General features: G+C 54.1%; 1 protein-coding gene across 1 annotated transcript in view; it reads right to left on the bottom strand.

Moving 5' to 3' along the window:
- Window positions 1-17,222, bottom strand: part of NOL4L (nucleolar protein 4 like) — an 80,979-nt gene extending 63,757 nt beyond the window's left edge. The window contains exons 1-4 of the mRNA XM_040447359.1: window positions 17,145-17,222; window positions 14,843-14,998; window positions 9,051-9,162; window positions 469-578 (exon numbers count right to left, since the gene is read on the bottom strand). Of these exons, the coding sequence (XP_040303293.1) occupies window positions 469-578; window positions 9,051-9,162; window positions 14,843-14,998; window positions 17,145-17,207 (441 nt within the window). The 5' untranslated portion in view covers window positions 17,208-17,222. The remainder of the gene's footprint in view (window positions 1-468; window positions 579-9,050; window positions 9,163-14,842; window positions 14,999-17,144) is intronic.
- Window positions 17,223-18,782: the final 1,560 nt, after the last annotated feature.

The raw sequence follows: 18,782 nt of genomic DNA, 5'->3' as shown, positions 1-18,782 counted from the left end.
TCTCCCAGAGTGAGAGACCACAGGTGAGCAGCCAGGGCACCTCTCTCTCTCTCTCTTTCTCTCTCTCTTTCTCTCTCATGCCTCCCTGGGGAAAGGAGGTGGGTGACACAGCAGACAAAGGGCAAAAAGCAGAGAGAGAACAACCTAAGAGCCAAGGTCTACAGCTCATGCACACCCCCTCCTTCACCCCTGCCCTTGGGGAAAGTTCTGTGAAGCATGAGCTTCCTGAGTTTCACTGAAGACCTGGCAGGGCTGTCTGCCCAGCAGATCCCTAACTAAGAACACATTCTTTCCACCCCCACACCCCTCAGCCTGGACTGCAAGGACCAGATAACCACGTACGGTCCCCTTCGATTCCCGGTGTGTTTACACCTGCTGTGGTCCCCACATCCTGGAAAGGACCAACCGCACCCAGACAGGTTGGGACGCTTCCAGGCGGGACGAGGAGAGGAGAGACATGCACCTTACCTGTTCCTGGGAGTTCATCACTCGCAACTTCATCTGCTTCAGGTACGTGGAGGTAAGGGGCATGTTGTAATCGATAATCCCGGAGACCAGAGGAGAGGGAGGTTCGTTTTCTGGCAGGAAGAACAAAAGGAAGCCACTTTCAGTCTGGGCCAGGGGCCCCCAGGCAGGCACCACACCCTGTCACCCACACAGAGCCTAAGGAGGAGGAAGGAACACGCCAGAGCTCACAAGCTGGCGGCTCACCTACCACATCTGGCCTGTGGATGCGGACTGCGAGGCCCTGAAAATATTGTTCAGTTAGGTACCATTGTTTAGCAAGCGTTCACATGCTAAAAATCGGGACTATCTGGCTTCCTTGGAAGCTGGAAGGTCTGGTCACACAGGGCCCACGCTCCCACCTGGCCACCTACCAGGGCAGCCTTGCAGCAGCCACTTTAGCCAGCGTGTGAACTCTCCATTTTGCCACAGTCCCTACCGGTTCCTATGCGCATTTTCACTTGATTATGACACTTGCCGGGCCCTCAAAGGCATTTTCGTTTCCAGCTCTGGTCTAAGCCAGCTTCCTGGTGCACACCTGCCACCACCACCTGACCCCATCTCCCACCCCAACAGCGTCCCCCAAAAGCACTGTCAGGTACCATATGGCTCACAGGTCTGGGCCAGGCCTCCACTACCCCCTCCCAAATTCTGGTTCTTCCTTAATCACACAGAGAGGAGCTCTGTTTCCCCCATTTATTGCTTTCTTGTCCTGAAGATCAAAGTCACGCATGTTCTTTTTGTAAAGCATTTGCAAAATGTGGAAAAATGTAAAGGCCAAAAAAAAACCCAAAAACCAAAAAAACCACCCAAAACCAATAATTGCACTGAGCAGCTTGACATATGCTTCTGTTTATTTTTTCTCTGTGACTTCTCTTCTTTATGCACTTGATATTAAAATGCATACAGAAAATTATAGTTTGGTTAAAAACATTTTTTCCCACTTAACATTGTCACAGTCATTTCCCGCACCATCAAAAATCTTGTTTTGCTTTGCAAACAGTGTTTTTATGGCTGTGTACTATTTTATCATAACTTGCTCAAGTCATTTGCTTATGATTGGCCATTCAGGTTGTTTCCTATTGGAGGCTATTATAAACAGTACTACAGGGAACATCGGTATTCATGAATATTAGTCTGTATTTCTAATTGTTTTCCAAAAGATGGAATTTGGGAGCCGAAGGGTAGGACTGTTCCAGAACTCTTAAAATCTCCAGCTAAGCTGCCTTCTGCAGAGGCTGCTGCAGTGGACAGTGCCCAGCCACTGTGTTCTGCGTCTGAGGCCCCACCGTGGGCGTCATAAGGGACAGACTAAAATGGCACAGTAATAAGTCAAGGAAGACGGGGAGCAGGACTGAAAGGGAGCCCCTTTTCCCATTCCAGCTTTCTCTGCAGATGCCCCCTGCTATGACCAGTCTCAAAACCCTGGAGTCACCTGCTGGGACCTTTCACACAAAGCGGGGCCTCCTTTGGTCATTCAGTCACTTGACCCAGCTTCACCCTCCGCCTGGGGCATAGTCTTGGTTACCTGTTCTCCGGCCTCCTCTTCCTGCCTCCAAGACTCCAGGCCTTTGGCCCAAAGTCCCCCCTGGTGCTCAGTTCTGTTCATGGGCTGGGATTTGAGCAGTGTGAGGAGAAGGAGGAGAAGCAGGAGCGACCTGTGGACTTGCCAAAGCTTGCCCTCCACCACTGCCACCACCACCATCGTGCCGGAGAGACGGGCTCAGGGGCAAGCGGGTGCTGGGGCCTCGGTGGAGGAATGCGGGAGCCAGGGCCCAGGCCAGGAAGGTCCCTTCGACCTTGGAGACGCTATGCTGAGTAAAAGAAGCCAGCCACACAAGGACAAATATGCTAGGATTCCACTTAGCTGGACTATCGAGAGCAGGCCTGGTCACTGAGACAGAGAGTTGAACACAGGTTATTGGAGACTGGGGGTTGAGAATGGGAGTTATTGCTTCCTGGGCACGTGGTTTCTGTTTGGGGTGGTGAAAACGTTTTGGAAACACACAGTGGTGAGGGTGGCTGAGTGGTGTGAATATCATTAATGCCACTGAATGTACACTTAAAAATTATTAAAACGACAAGTTTTATGTTATATTTTACAATAAAGAAAAAAGCCCCTGCAAACAAGGGGGTGAAGCTACCCAAAGGGGACAAGGGAGTCCCTGCCTTGACAAGGACAGAAACAGAGAACGGGGTCCACGGAGACTGGGTCTGGGGCCGACGGATGTCATTTTGAGGTGGTATACTTCTGGTGACGGCACAGCTTGAATATCATCAAGGTTTATAAAAATGCACAACTATGGTTTGCTTTTTATTTATTTATTTTATTTATTTATTTATTTATTTAAATTTTTAATGTTTTTATTTATTTTTGAGACAGAGAGAGACAGAGCATGAGCAGGGGAGGGGCAGAGAGAGAGGGAGACACAGAATGAGAAGCAGGCTCCAGGCTCTGAGCCGTCAGCACAGAGCCCGACGCGGGGCTCAAACTCACGGGCTGTGAGATCATGACCTGAGCTGAAGTCGGACGCTCAACCGACCAAGCCACCCAGGCGCCCCAATGGTTTGCTTTTTAAAGCTATGTTGTCGCACTCAGGGTTTTTGTGCTCCTTGAGGAAGGTCTTTGCTCTCTGAGGAAGAAGTGAATGTCACAATAGAATATCTCAGAAAACTGGCTTAAAATGAGCTGCACTTTCTTTCCGTAGACACTTCCTCTTGGTTCCGTGGCAGAGGGTTCTGACACCGCTGCACGTTGGCGCCTTCGCACAGACGACTGGCACGGCGAGGGGACTGAAGTCGGTTTCAGCGTCCGTTAGTCCTCTTCTTGCTGCCCCACCCTCAACCCAGACTTGACCTCTTTAAGCCCAGGAGCACACTGGGACCTCCCTCCCCCACAAAGCGACGGGGTTGGAGGCTGTATGTGAGGCAGACATTTGAGCAACCACATTGAGAGGGTGTCACTCAAAAGAGCCATGGTTCCTGTTTTCTGATCCTGGGTCTCCAGACAGAGAACTCTGCCATTTCCGTTTCATTTCCTCAGAGACATGGTTGTCTGGTGAGAAGCTGTCAGACAACATGGTGCATGAGCAGGGCCACCCTCGTCCTGGAGATCACTGGTCAGAGCCGCAAATGAAGAATTCATGGAGTGTCATGGCAGCTCTCCGTGTTTGGCCATCCGGGGAGGCCAGGCACTGTGTTTTTTTCCCTGGTGGTCACCCATGTCCTGCCTAAAATACCACGACCGCTTATGAGAAGGCACCTCTAATAAAGCCGGGTACAGCTTGGCTTAAGAAAGAAAACAGAAAATCAATGGCTAGGATGGTACTCTTGGGAGGAGGGGAAAGGGGTTTTCCTTGGCCTGTTCCGTCCCCGGCAGGTCCACAGATCAGAAACCACTTCCAGTGCCCAGAGGTGAGCCAGGAGGGCTCAAGAAGAGGAGGTAGGATGCCCCGTCTGGGGGAACCCGGATGCCTTGAGCATGCACGCACAAATCCATCAGAGATCCAAGTGCAGTGGAATGCTCGTGCCTGCGGCTCCAGAAGCGAGAGTGCTGGTGGGGAGGCGGGACCTTGGCGGGCAGTGGGGAGGCATTCCAGGTGAGAAAACATGCCAGGGAGCTGGCTGTGGGACCGCAGTGAGGAGAAAGGCAGGCAGGGTTTCTGCCAGCCAGGAAGTTCCAGAGGTGGTAAGTGGCTCACATCAAGAGGATCAACTTGGTAGGAAAGAGGGGAGGTGCAGAAGCCAGTGGTAGCTCCGGGAACTCCGTGGAGTCACGTGCTCACAGGCCAGACGAATGCCAGGATGGGCATAAGCTAAGGTGGACGCATGAATGGGTTACAAGTGGCTTCCCTGGGCTCTGCTGAGGCGGGTCAGCCCCCTCTGGGGTCAACACATACAGTGGCCGCGCTCAAGCCACTAAGCGATACCGCTGGTGAGTTAGGAGATCGCCACGGTCGCAGAGCCACCAAAATCCAGCAGGCTGCTGGTGAGAGAAGCAGAGGAATCACTCAAAGAAATGTCTCAACATGCTTTGCCAAGGAAAACTGACACCCGCCCAGGAGCTAGCCCTGGCTTTATGGGCCTCGAGAATAACCGTGATGCGGAGGCTTGACCCAGGCCAAGCCAAGTGCTGGCCTCCACAGCTACGCTCCAATGGCATGCATCAATCGAGGCAAGCTTCAGCGCAGGTAGTGGCCCTCGCTCCTCCACGTAGAGCAAACGCGGGCAATTCTCCTGAGCTTTCACCTACAGAACAGAACTCAGTCCAGAGAGGCCTGTGGCTTCAGCTGCCAGTGGCAAGAGCTCTCCCAGGCAGGGCTGGATGTTGAAGGATACGTGCGTGATGAGGGCCCAGAGGAGCCACGAGACCAGCCAGCCTGTGTGGGTGTTCAGATCTGGAAACAGAGACCCAAAGCCTGGGGCTGGCTCAAAAGGTGATGGAAAGCCTCTTTCCCAGGGGAGTGAATCAGTAGGCCAACAGGTATTCGAGGAGCACTGATGTGTGTACCTTCGGCGGGAAAGGTAGGGGGTACTCTGTAGGTACAATCCCTGCACTCGGCGGGGTGGGACTGATGCGGAGTCCATTAGAGGTCAGAGGAGGAAGAGTTCAGAGGCTCTGGAGTAGTTCAAGACAGCTTTGTGGAGGGAGGATCTGAACAATGTTCAATCACTTAGCTGACGGCTACTCAGCACCCGTTAGGAGCTCCACAAAGACCCTCCTGCTCCAGGAGGTGGGTACTAGTATTAACAGCCCATTTTACAGATGAGGCACCCTCCCCATGTCACACAGCAAATGAGTATGAGAACTGGGCCAGGCCAAGCCAGCAACCAGGCCAGCATTGGAAAGACTCTGCAGGGGCCTAGGAACCAGCTGCAATGGGGTCACGTGAAGGGAGGAAAGGAAGGAGGGATGCGGGGGCGGGCGCCCCCCCCACAGCGGGGGGTGGACTGAGACAGAGGAGTCTGGGCCTGGCTGTGAATGAATCACCACCTGAGTGGACAACTCTGTCTCCAAGGCAGGGACCCTTCAATAGGTAACTGGGTTGCCCACTGCTAACTCCTAGTTTGCTGCCTTGCAAATAATATTTTGCCACATCGGATCGGAGAAAACCGGAGCATGCCTCCAGAGGCCCTTTCCCCAGGAGCTAGGGCTGGTCTGAGGGCACACCCGGTTCTCACTCTGTCCCATCTCCGCCTGGACTTGCTGTGGGGTGGTGGAAAAGGAGTGTGGAGCCGGGAGGCCCTGGAATTTCCCATCCCTGGACTTCCTGATCCTCAGCTGCCTCCTTTGTTTGTGCTCCTGGCGTTGGGGGGAGGGCACGGGACTGTCCAGGCCCCCAGGCTCTGTCGGGGACAAACTGCTGAGCAGGGGAGGCTGCTTTGCTTCCTTTCTTTCTTTTTAACACGAGGCCAGGAAGCCAGGAGTTTTCCCAACAGCCCCTTGAGAAGTCTCCATCCTGTTCCCTGTCCCCCTCCTGGCCCACCTTCCTGGGACAGGAACCCAGGCCTGCCTCTGGGGCCTGGGGCAGGAGAGGGAGGGGGGAGGGCTGGCATGGCAGGGGCGCCTACGAAAGAGCAAGCAGTATGGCTTCATCCAGGGAGGCCAGCACTGCGGGAGACCAGCTCTGTGGGCTCTTAGCTGGGGTAGGAGAAGGGACGCCCTGCCAGCTGGCAAGGGTGGCCCAGGCAGCTAATGCCTCTGGCCATTAAGCAGACAGGGGAGCCTTTCCCACTCCAGAGCTCCTCACTGGCAGCTTCCAGAACCAAGCCCTTCCCTTTTGCTTAGCGACCAGGTTGTGGACCCAGGGTGCTCACCTAGGTAGGCTGACTGACCAGAGGTCTCCCTGCAGGGCCACCTGAACATTGGCATTCTTGTGTCTCAACACCATGGTGCACACACCTAATAGGGTGGGAGAAATGGGCTGATGTTCCCCAGGTACCTGCCATACCAGATGCCCTACAGAATAGGCTCCTTTAATTCAGCTCCAAGAGGGAGGCATTGCTCCCATCTTGCTGATGATAAAATAAGTTCTCCTGCCTTCTGGTAGGGCTTGGACAACTAATTTCACCATGACACTTGTCTGTGCCTCGTTTTCTTAGCGGCAAGGTGGGATGGATACCTCATAGGATCATACAAGCTGTTAGGAGCAGGGAGGTCCCCAGCCTGCCACAGGACATATAACAGGGACCAGGCACCACACCCAGGTCTGCTGGACCCCCAGCCCAGGCTTTTCCGTGGGTCGCACCGTCTCCTGCTCCCTCAGTGTCTCCTCTTCTCCCTGCATGGGAAGCTCCTCTCCTGGGGTCAGAGAAGTGGCATTCTGCCTGAGGACCGGCAAGGATGGGTACCATGCAGCTCTACGCCTCCTTTGCTCCGTCCTGCCTGGAGCACACCCCTGGGAAGGGAGGCTCCAGCACAGAGCACACGGAGCTGGTTTATATTCTAGGCGGTTCCCTTCTGGCGTGAGTACGCGCGCGCGTTCTTTCTCTCTCTCTCTCTCTCTCTCTCTCTCTTTCTCTCTCTCTCTCTTTCTCCCCCTCTCCCTCTCCTTCTCCACCTCCCTCCCATCACTCTCCTCCCTCCTCCTCCCTGGGGGTGGGGGCCTGATGGTGGCAGCCTGGAGAAGAAACCGGCTGCCGCTGTGCTCAGCATCGCCCTCTTGGCTGCGCTGGCCATGCCGAAGCCCACAGATGAGGAGAAGCGGAGCTGCAGCCTGGAGACGAGACCTTGCAGCCTTCACTGAGGAGTTGGGGGGCGGGGGGTGAGGGACATCCTCCACACCCGCAGAGAGCAAGGGACCAGAACAGAGGGAGGCTGCAGACACCCCAGAGCGGCCCACAAATGCAGTCCCTCTTGGCCTGGCCTCTGTTCCCCTAGGCTAGTGCTTCAGTGTGACTCCGCCAGTTGCTATGGAAACAATTAGGCCAGAACAGGAGGGGACAGGCAGCCACCACCAGGGCACGTGCCCCTGGGACTCAGACCCTGACAGGGTGGGGGTGCAGCAGGGAAAGCCCTCCTGGCCTATTTGCAGGGACCAGACACTGCCCTGGCCCAAGGCTGCGGCCACTCAGCCAGGGCCAGGCCCAGTGGGGCGGGGGCCTCTGAGGCATGCGCGTTACCATAATAACTACAACCGCCACGGTTCCCTCCTCTTGTGCGGCAGCCGTGTGCCGGGGTACAGGGATTAACTCTCCAACCTTAGCCCCCTGACGTAGGTCCCATGATTCACTCCACTTAACAGATGAGGAAACTGAGGCTCAGAGAGACGAAGTCACTTGTTTAGGATGCACAGCTGCTGACTGGCAGAGATTCAGACCCACCCAGTGTGGCCTTGGGGGCTCTGCTCTTAAACCAGGAACCCAGCGTTTGTGAGGCATTAACCACACTTGTTCCCATCCCCCATACTTTAGAAGCTACCCAATGTGCCTGGTGAAGCAGCCATGGCTTAGCGACCCCATGGACAGGAAGGCTTCTGGATTTGGTGAGTCAGCAGAGATCACCAAAGTGAGAAAACCCCAAAACACTTGGATACCTAGGCTCCAATTTCTTTGTTGTCATCTACTTTGCTTGAACTTTGTTGTTGATTTTTCCTTCCCCAGAAATGGGGGGGTGCCACTTGAGTATCACCCAAAGTGAACAGCCTGCCCTTCAGCCTGAGTCTGTTCCCATCCTCAGGCAAAACGCCCACTGACTTCAGCAACCTTTACAGACCTGATGCCCAGGAGCAGCCTAGAAGCCCTGATAAATCGCCCACCTGAGCACCATTTCTCAGGGCAGAGTTACAGTCACACCGGCCACACGTATCGGCCCACCTTGCTGTGCCAAAGCCACCTGCGAACAAATGAGCCCCAGACTTGCTGGAGGCCTCTGGGCGTGCTCAGGGTGAGGGGCTGAGGAGGACTGAAACGGGGGTCCTTGCTGCATCTCAGGGGGCAGGGCAGAGCTGGAGAGCATGGACACTGGCCCAAGGAACCAACTTTCCCTGGTCACAAGTGCTCTGGGCATTTACATTCGAGGTAATTCCCACAGATTTCCTGGACGTTCGCAGCGAGGGAATAAACACTGAGGGAGGACCGACTACTGGTAGGTGTGGGGCTACAGGGTACAGAGGTGCCCGTGGCGAGGGGGGTGCTCTTGTCTTCAGAGAGCTCACAGGGCGGTGAGACCAGACCCATGAGGACACTGCCCCGAGTGAGGCTTGGGTGGCAAGTATTCAGGTGCTCAGGGAGTAGGGCGAGGTGATCATTGCCACCAGGAACCTCAGTGGGAGAAGAGGGTCTTAAAAGGAGGTAGGAATATACCATTGGTTTTTAAAATGAAACCTGACATTTTTTTTAAGCTGAAAAAAAAAACCCCAAAAAACCCCAACCAAACCAACAACGAAGTTCTCTGGGCATGGACCCACACTGGCCTCTGGGAATTGTGACAACTGCTGGCCATGCACTTTTCCGTCTGTGCCAGCAAAGGGCAGGCCCTGCTGGTGGGAGGGCCTTTCCCTGCACAACCTCCCCCAAGGCACCAGCATGCCTGCCTTCTCCCCTACCTTTGGGCTCCAGGCCATTGGAATTAAAGTGCATCCTCTTCTGACACTCTGTGCAGCTCATCAGGAATCGAGTCACGGCTTCTCGCGGAAGGAAGGCATAGGTCTCTGCAATCTGGGGGAGAGAGGAGGTTTGCTCATCATATGGACCCAGAGGGAGGTCACTTGATCACCAGGTCACCGAGGTCAGTGCTCAGGTGGCAGGTGGTTGGCCCTTGCCAGGAAGGGAAGGGATTCAAGGAGCAGGTGGCAGGTGCCCTCAATTCTTAGCCATGGAAATGAGTGAGGACTCTTATGGAAAACCATTTGTTCTAAAATTTTGAATAAAGGAGCTTAAAAACTGAGAAAGCAAAACACGTAAACATTATCTAACCTACGTTTTAATAAGTAATACTCCTCTCAGAGCATTTTATTGTTGCTACTGAAAAATTAGCTTATAAGCATTGCTCTAGGGGAGGAGGAAAAATTTCCGTTCTTAGAGATGGGTAAACGGAGACCCACTTACAAAGCTACTGGCTCCGGGCCTATGAACAGAGCCCAAGGTTCTATAAGCTCTTCCTGCAATAACTCACAGATCAAGAACATTTTTAGAGAGAGCTGTGAAAGTCTGATGCCAAGGGATCAGGTTTTTCAGACTGGGCTGCCAATGACCCCTATGTTCCAGGTGAGGTCACAAGGCCCAGAGAGGTAAACCAACTTGCCCAAGGTCACACAGCTCTTTAGAGGCAGTGCTGGACCAAAAGCCTGTCCTCCATAGTTGCCTCCAGAGGGCCTCCCCTAGCCAGGGAGGAGAAAGCAGGTGTGGGAAGGAAGTTGGAATAGATGGGAGGGAATACAAGAAACAAGCTGGGCAGGGGAGTGGAGAAGTGGGTGCGGTCCCAGAAGCCCAGGCCATCTCCTCTCGCTCTGGGTTTTGGGAAATGGACTGGCCCTGGTTTGGCCGCCTCTTAGGCCCAGGTTCCCTCGGCTGAGGCCGGTAGCTGCCCAGCCGCTGGTGTTCGCACGTTTCCCAGAGCCGGAGCCCTTCCGCTCCTCTCCACTAAGGGGCAGCATCACCCCAGCATTCCTCCCTCCTCGCCGCAGCCCAGCTGGGAAAGTTGGCGGAGGGCTCCGGTCAGCCCTCAGGGGGTGGGGACTGCTCTCCAGGACCGCACCAGGTCTGCTGCTTGGAGGTGCACGAGCACCCTGTCCCATCTCTGTGGCGATCAGGAGGCGGAGTAGGGTAGGGCAGAGCGGATGGGGCTGGGGGGGGGGGGGCAGGGTCCCAGCACGGGGGCCAGGCCGTGCCCCCTGCTCAGCTGGCCTGTGGACCTCTGGGGCTACTCCTGCTCGGTGGCCGGCTGCAAACGCAGAGTTAATTTTGGTGACACAATTGTTATTTCTCAGCTGATTTGATGCTCTGCAGAGCAGGCAGTCTCCTTGATGAGTTATCTCCCTTCCAAATTCCCTGTCTGATTGCCTTCCTCTGGAGGTCAGGGACAAGGGCAAACCCCAGCTCTCTGATTGGAGCCAGTGGATGGGAGGGCATGCAGCCCATCCTCCTCCGGTCTCAGGGCTGAGGGATGGGGGCCTTCCTGCCACACACGTGGACATCTTCATTCTCAGCCCCACCTGCCTGGAAGTCTTATGGGTGGCGGGTGGTGTGCACCTCTCAGGCCTTCAGGGTTGGGAGGGGTGGGCCCCACTGAAGGGCTGCCGGCTGCAGGAGTAAACAGGCAAGAGGGAAGGGCACCTGCTGGACAAAGAGGGGGGTGTGGCTGAGTCGGGCAAACAGGTGACCTCCGAGGTGCCGCAACAGAAGGGGTGATATCCCAGGTCAGACCTAGGAGAGGTGAGCTGAGGGCTTGGGGGAGGAGGGTCACCACTATACAGAATCTCTGCCGCTGGGCAGAGAAATCATTTTCCCAGCGCTCAAGGAGAGCCCTCCTGGCCTGGCTGCACCTGACCTACCAAGGGCTCAGGGATAGTTCCCAAGGAGGGCCCAGCCCAGGGGCCAGGATGGTGGCCACAGCTCCCTTGGCCTCGGCAGGGACCCCAGCCATACACAAAGCTGGCCAGGGGGCACGGGGCGCACACCTTCTGGACCTGGGTCCCACACAGGGGTGGCTGGGGTGGACCCAAGTATAGGTGAGGAGTCCTTGGAGCCGTCTGAGGGCCAGGAGGGAGCCCTGCTCTGGGTGGCTGGAATGTCTGCAGCCTCACTAAGTGCTCCACGGGGAGTCAGTGAGGTGCAGCGTCTAGCCCAGGTCCACGCTGCTGTAGGGGCTGGCATGGAGGAGGGGGCAATGTGTGGCCTTCGGCCTCCTCCGGGCATCTTTTGGTTCACTCTCCTGGCTTGTCCACGTGAGAAATGGGACATCCATTTCTGTTCTACAGCATGGATGCCCAAGGCCACAGGACTCCGGATGAGCTGAAGAGAGGAAGACAATCCTAGCTCATGCTCTAGTCAATAGGGTGGTGGTTTTCAGATAGTTTTAGAGCTCCGGACACAGTTCTGGAAGTAGTCTCTTATGCTGAAGGCCAACGTGTGAAACAGAGATGGAGCTGCTGTGTTTAAGGAGGGGAGCCCAGGACCACTGTCCCCACCCAGCTTCCCTCGGCTGCCTGCTGCTGCCTTGCTTTCAGGGCTTCCTGCCTGGACACTGAGACCCGTAAGTGCATTTGCCTTTTACGTTTTCCCTCATGGTAAAAAGGAGATTTCACTGGCAGGGAGAGCAGAAGCTATTTGCAGAGTCGTTGACTTGTAAGGCCCCATTTCGCTCCCCAGCTCAGGGGCCGACAAGGACAGATGAGGCCAATTGGGGGGATTTGCACCACTTTACAAGATCGTGCCGCTGCCCTGCGGTGGATTAGCACGTGGTGGGCCTGGAGCAGCTGCTGACCACATCTGGCCCCACCTCCAGAGTGGTCAGGGCAGCCAGATCCGGACTCCGTAGCTTGATCTAGCTTACCAGCACCCTGGGAGAGAGGAAGGAAGCAAAGAGTTTGCTCCAACCCAGATGGGTGCGGACACCAGAAAAGCCCCCTTGAAAGAGGCCCAGTCCTCTATGTGGGCTCAGAGAACTCTGTAGAACCACTTGGAACCCTCCCCAGACCCTGGCATAGGCAAGTCCCCCTGCGAAGCCTCTGGATCCTCTGGTCACACTGCATCAGAGGCAGCTTAAGGCAGGAGCTTCTCTTCCAAAATGAGAATCCCCTGCATTATCCATTTAAATGGCCATCTATCCCTGGCTCATATAGCTTCAGTTTCAGAAAGCTCATTACCTGCCCTCTCTGATCTACTGCTGGATAGTGGTAGGTGCTAGAAGCTTCTTTTTCCCACAGAATAATGTGCCTCCTTCAATACCCTTGAACAAGTCTGCCCATCTCCCTTCCAGCCCCCTGCTTCCTGCAGGCACCCCAGGCCTATAAGAATCTGGAAGGTCTCCGGTGCCCTAGAGATGGCAAGTAAGTCCCAGGATTCAGGTTTGGCAAAACACACAGAGACAGGTCCAAAAAACGCTCAGCCGGGGGCCTGATGTAAACCCCACTGTGCCAGGCTGTGCCTCTCTGCAGTCGTCAGCACAGAGTTTCCTTGGGGGCTCTTTCCCTGGCATGGATGGGACTGAAGAGCTATGCTTGGGTTGAGGAAAATGGGAGCAGATGAAAAGCAGGGGGACAAAAGCATCCAGGCACCACCCCCACCCCCCAAAAAGGAAAGGGTGGCAAGAGAAGGGTGACAGATGGGGAAGAGGAGGGGGAAGGGAGAGGAGGCACACGGTGGGGAGGGAGGTGCAGCAGCCCCCTTGGCCTTCACACCCGCTGCAGGAGGGCCCTGGCCTGCTCCACTCAGCCTTGGCCCTGCTGCTGAAATTCCAGCTCTGTGCACAGCCCAGCTGGCCCACTGCCAGTCATGTGCCAGCTCCAGGCTGGGCAGCGGGAAGTGGGGCACGCGGCGGGCATATGGACGGGAAGCCAGGAAGTGCAGAGCAAAGGGCTGGACACAGAGCCCGGGGACACAGAGGCTGGCGGAACCAGCCCAGCCCAGCCCTCTCTACAGCAGGGAGGCCGCAGACCCAGCCTTCGTAAATACCCAGGGAGTGCCTGTGGGTGAGGCTTGGTGCTAGACATGAAGGGGACCAGGGAAGTCACGTGGTCTGGCTGGCCCAAGCCCATTTACCTTGACCACAACAAGTCTTGGGGCTTACTAGCTGAACACGGGGTGTTCGTGGAGAGGCAGGATGTGTACCGGTCAGGGCACAGGCTCTGGGTCCAGCTGCCTGCCTCCAAGCATCAGAGGGGTGACCTCAAGGCAGGTTATGTGTCACTCTAAGCCTCATTTTCCTCATCTGTAAAATGGAGATAACATTAACATATACATATGTCTGTGTGTGTGTGTGTGTATACACACACACACACACACACACATATATACATGACCTCCATCACATATGTAGGTATACATACACACTCTTTGTACGAGTGAAGGCTCAGAGAGCTGGTGCACAGGAAACTGCTGAGTGCAGAGCCTGGCACACACAAACTGCCCAGCACTGACAAATTTAATGCTTAGAAAATGTGTTGGGTCTCAGTAATACCAAGGGGCCCACAAAGGCCCTGGCTTGGCTGTCCCTCCCTTCGTCTATGACCCTCTGGGGGGAACACCCTCAGAACTCAGGCCGTATAGGAAAATTATAGACTTATACAGGCTACCTCCACAGCAGTCTAAGGCTATTTATATGAAGAATTTGGGGTAGGGGTGGAGTTCACAGCTGCCTTGGGTGGGGAAGTCCAGTTACAGAGGGGCAGGTAAGAAGCCAGAGAGAAAGTTGACACACAGGGGGCATGAGGACACCAGCTGTCTGTCACATAAGTGCTGTGTGACCTTAGATCAACTCTTTGGGTCTTGGTTTCCTTAACTGCAAAATGGGACCATAGTGCCTCCATCACAAAATTGCTCTGAGGCTTGAATGAACGTACAGTGTTTGGCTTTACTGGTTTAGTGGTGGGTCTTGGGTTCAGAGCTGTGCATGATCCGTGGCAATGGCAGTCAACAGGGGGATGGGACCAGAACGCAGGCAGGCTCCTCCTTCTCTAGCCACTGTCTCCCACACCTCCCCATGTGTGACGTTTCCTAGCCCTAGATCACCATCTCTGCTCCCTTCTGCCTACCCAAGCTTAGAATGCCAGCTTATGCACCATCTTCTCCATGAAGCCCTCGCTGGCTTAGCAATAATATGAACGTAAGGGTTCTGGAGGTGCCTTTGCTGAATGCCCTCAGGGTTCTTGTTCCCTCAAAGGTAGGGACCAGGTCCTCAGACTTCCCCTGGGGAACTTGTTGTACTGACTTCACAGGGTGGTGGAGGACTGGACGAACTCACACAGGAAGCATTTAGGGCAGGCCTAGCACACAGTAAATGCCATGGAAGCATTTGCTCTTTCGATTATTATTATCTAGCCACCCCTACCCCCACAGTCCCAGAACAGGCTGCAAGGGGCTAGGGTGGGAGGTGGGGAGGGGAATGAGTGAAGCAGAAACCAGGAAGAGGGCTTTGCTCCTGCCCTCGTCCCTCTCCTTCCCTCCCTCACTCCCTTCAACCTGCCTCTCCTTTGTGCTCAGACCACAGAACCCGCCCCCTCGCCCCCCTTGAGCCATCTCTGGCTGCCATGCCCTTGCCCTGTGCCCCCCTGGGTCCCCAAAGGCCGTTTCATCACGCCTCAGCTCCCTGCCCCGCCCCCGCCCAACATGTGCGGAGCCCATGGCCTCCTGCCAAGGCCTGGGGCTGCCCACAGAGGCCCAGAGACAGAAATCTCACCGCTCGGTAGGTTTTCTTCTGCCCAGCGTGCTTGGGGGCTTTGCCTGGCTCCGCTGAGCTCTCCACATGCATCGAGTAGATGATGTCAAAGAAATCTTCCACCACAGCGACCCGCTTCAGAGAGATGCCCTCCGGCTCCGACAGGCCATCTGCCCCCTGCGACAGGGTGGACAAGCTGTGTTAGTGTCAGGGATGATGGCAGGGTGAGAGCTGGGCCCTGAGGCCTGGCAATGGGTCGGGGGCAGGGACGGCGCTGCTCCCTGACCCGCAAGGCCTCCAGAGATAGGTCTGGAGGGTTGGGGGTGGAAGGAGCCTGCCGAAAGGGCCTCAGAGACAGGGGCACCAGAGTCAGGGCGGTTGCTGCCACCAAATCTACCAGAAACAATGGGAAGAGAACGACAACAACGAAAATACAAATTAGAAAACCAAGAGGCTCCATGTTCACAATTTCAGACAGATTGTGCCAGACTCAGGCGGGGAGCTCTCGAATCACATGCTGTGCCAAGACCATCCTGGAAGTCTCTGGGGAGGGGGGGGGTGCTAAATAGATGCAGCCCCATCAGGAGCTCGCCAATTAGCAGTAACCTTTCACTGTGGTCCCGGGCTGGGGTCCCAGGGGAATGGCTCGGATCACCTGGGTGACTCCTGCCTCCACCCTGGCCTTTCTGAAAAGCTTTTCACCGCTGCCGGCCCTCCCCACTCCAGCAGCTGAGCGCCGGCAGCAGACCCAGGCTCTTTGTGTGTGGAGATACAGAGAATAACAGACACAAGGCCACGTGGAGGTGGCGGGGCCTCATGAGCAAGGTGGCCGTAGGCCCTTGAGCCTCTTACAAGGCTGGCAGGGGTGCTGTCAGCTGGTCCTGAAAAGGTGTGCCAGGATTGAGAAGGGGGTCCTGCTGCTGGGCAGACACCTGCTGTCTCCCACCAGCAGGGATGGGAGGGAACCAGGAAACTGCAGGGCATGAGGCTGGGGTGTGTGTGTGTGTGTGTGTGTGTGTGTGTGTGTGGCCGGGTCCATAAGGGAGCAGACTGCAGAGTGAGGTCTTTATTCATAGGGCACAGGATACACACATGCTCGGGGACACCCGGCTCCTAGCCATCATCTCCCTATGGGGAGACCTGGAGAGCTCTGGGGAGCTTCACAGATTAAGAGCAACCAGGTGTGTGTGTATGTGTGTGTGTGTGTGTGTGTGTGTGTGTGTGTGTGTGTGTGTAAGGGGAAGATGGGGGAAAAGGAGATAGGATATTCTCTAAAAGTGTCCAAAACACAAATCTCCCAGAGAATTCTTTCCTAAAGGATCTTGCTCACGGCTCAAGAACATCAGCTCTATGAGGATGTGCACTTCATCTCTTGGCTCTTGTCTGTCTCCCTAGCACCTAGAACAATGCTGGACACACACTAGGCTCAGTAAATAACCGAACGCCTGACTGACTATAAGCAGCAGCCAGGCAGGGTAGTTGAGACATACGCTTCCTCAGTTTGCGGCCCATCATCGAAGTGGCTGTGTGACCCTCAGCAGTTATTTTGCTTCTCTAATCCTCAGCTCCTTTATCTAGAAAATGGGGATAACAGAAGCACCTTTCCTATGAGCTACAGAGAGGAAGAACTGAGATGCGTGTGGAACACTTAGCAGCAAGCCCAGCCCATAGGAACTGCTGCACAAATACTATAATTAAGAAGGGCTTTGTCGTTTGCAAAGTTTCCCCTAGCTATGATAGGGCTGAACATTGTGACAAGCCTGGGAGGTTGTTGGGGTCAGGACCTGCCTGTGGTGTGGTGCCTGGTAAGTAGCAGAGCTGGTTTAAGACCTCGGTCTTTGCAGTCCAAGGAAAACAGAGGCGGTGCTAAATGGGACACTTGCTCACAGAACATTCTGGCCACAGACGGGGCTTGGTTTTGTCCAGCAACTTTCCCAATATGCCATGATGGGCAAATAGGGCTGTCTCTTTGCCAGTGGCCCACTTGAGAGCAGATGGGCATCTGGAGTGGAGGGTGCCAAATCCTACAGCCAGTGGGCAGCATCCGTGGGTGGTGACCCTAGGTGGTGACCCTATTGGCCCTGTACAGTTCCTCTTGCCAATGGCTTCCTTCCTAGTCAGGATCCATTTCAATAGGGACTTCTCAGATAGCATGCATCTGGTGTGTGGTGTGTGTGTGTGTAGGAGGAGCTGCCTGCTGGTCCTGCTTCCTTGCTGTGAGATTGTGGGCAAACTCTTCAGCCTCCCTGAGCTTCACTTATGAGCTGAGCTGTAAAATTCCATGACTTTTCTTTTCTTAAACTCTCTCAGGAGTTACCGTTACTTCTTTCCTGGGGGTATCTGAAGTCCCCTCTGACGTCCTGGGCCATCTGTAAACGGGGCTCATCAGTGACAAACTTGATCATTAGCTGACTTGTAACTACCCAGCATTTTGGGGATCTTCAAATACTGCTGTGACAGAGTTGGATGAGACAAATATTATGACAGTCCAGTAATAATATCCTTCTAACCAGAGGTTCATGTTGGCAAAAACTAACAAAAGGATCATAAGAATAAAAATATAACTGGGTTTCTACTTCTTGAGCTGGGTGGTAGTTTTACAGGTGTGTTCGGTTTGTAAAGAGCCATTAATCTAAACTTCACAATCTGTGTACTTTTCTATATGTCTGCTAAGCTTTAATAAAAAAAAGTATATTAAAAAAATATAATGAGGTGGGTAGTTCCACAACATTTTGATAATCTGAATCTAGAGGCATAATGAGGGGCTTAGCTGCTTAAAAGTGAATAGACCTCTCTGCTTGTAAAACCATTTCGAGCAAGAATGTAGACACCTCTGGAAAATGGAGATACAATTTGGTGGGAAGGAATGTAGAAAGAAAATAATCTGATGAAAGACAGTATTTCAGGTAAGTGAAATGGAAAGTGTCCCCTAACCAGCTTGGTGACCTTGGGCAGGTTCCTTCTTGACCTTTTTTTTTTCTTTTTTTTAAAATTTTAAGTAATCTCTACACCCAATGTGGGGCTTGAACTCACAACCCTGAGATCAAGAGCTGCATGCTCCACCAACTGAGCCAGTCAGGCACCCCACTTCTTGACCTCCTGAAACTCGGTTTCCTCACCTGTAAAATGGGCCTAGAAAGTCCTTGTTGGCTGTTCCAAAGATTAGGCTAAGAGTGTATGTCAGACATCTGACACATATAGGCTTGTAAATGTTCATCTCTTCCCTCTGGACCCACTGAATTTGGACATTTTGTGTTTAGGAATTTGCTCTTATGTCCTGTCCCTCTGATCCATTCAGGTTACAGCACGGGTCCCCCAAGGCAATACCCACCATCAGAGGAGATGCATAGTCCTATGCAATTCCTAAGTAACATGCTAAGGCTGTCACACAAACTTAAAATAAATTTTCTGAAAGTCAAGGTGTAACTAATCAACCCAGATTAAACAGCAAACCTCACTGCCCAGTGCCTGGCCCATCTCTGTCCCAGCCTTTCACCCCCATTCTAAGGCAGACACGAGTACCCGACAGCTTGGTACCTGGTCCAATGTGACTACAAAATTGTCCCAAAGAAACTCTTCAGGGATCATTTTTAGTAGCTCCTGCTTTAAAGATCTATTGTGATCTCCCCTGATGTTCAAACCTGGGTCCTATAACTGGTCTCTCTCAACTGCAGAGATGTACACAGGAAAGGAAAGGGCTTGTAAGCAACCCAAATTCAAACCACACAAGGTCTGCAGAGCCCCACCTTGAACTGTCCTCTGGTGAGCTGTGGCCACCTGGACACCATGTGTGCTACACCCTAAGGGAAGAACACCAGGATATCTGTCTGTCCTTCAAGGAGAACCCTGGGAAGAGAACAAAGGGATCCCACGGCAGTCACGTGCGAGACATCTCTGCCATGCCCTGCATCCATAGAGGTAATAACCTTCATGCTAAGTGCTGCAGGAGAGGCATGCCTTC

The sequence above is a fragment of the Herpailurus yagouaroundi genome, unplaced genomic scaffold (genome assembly GCF_014898765.1).
Source record: "Herpailurus yagouaroundi ecotype Mexico unplaced genomic scaffold, PumYag 196, whole genome shotgun sequence".
Lineage (NCBI taxonomy): Eukaryota > Metazoa > Chordata > Mammalia > Carnivora > Felidae > Herpailurus > Herpailurus yagouaroundi.
Note: the sequence above shows the minus strand (reverse complement) of the source record. Positions and strands in the feature narration are given on the sequence as shown.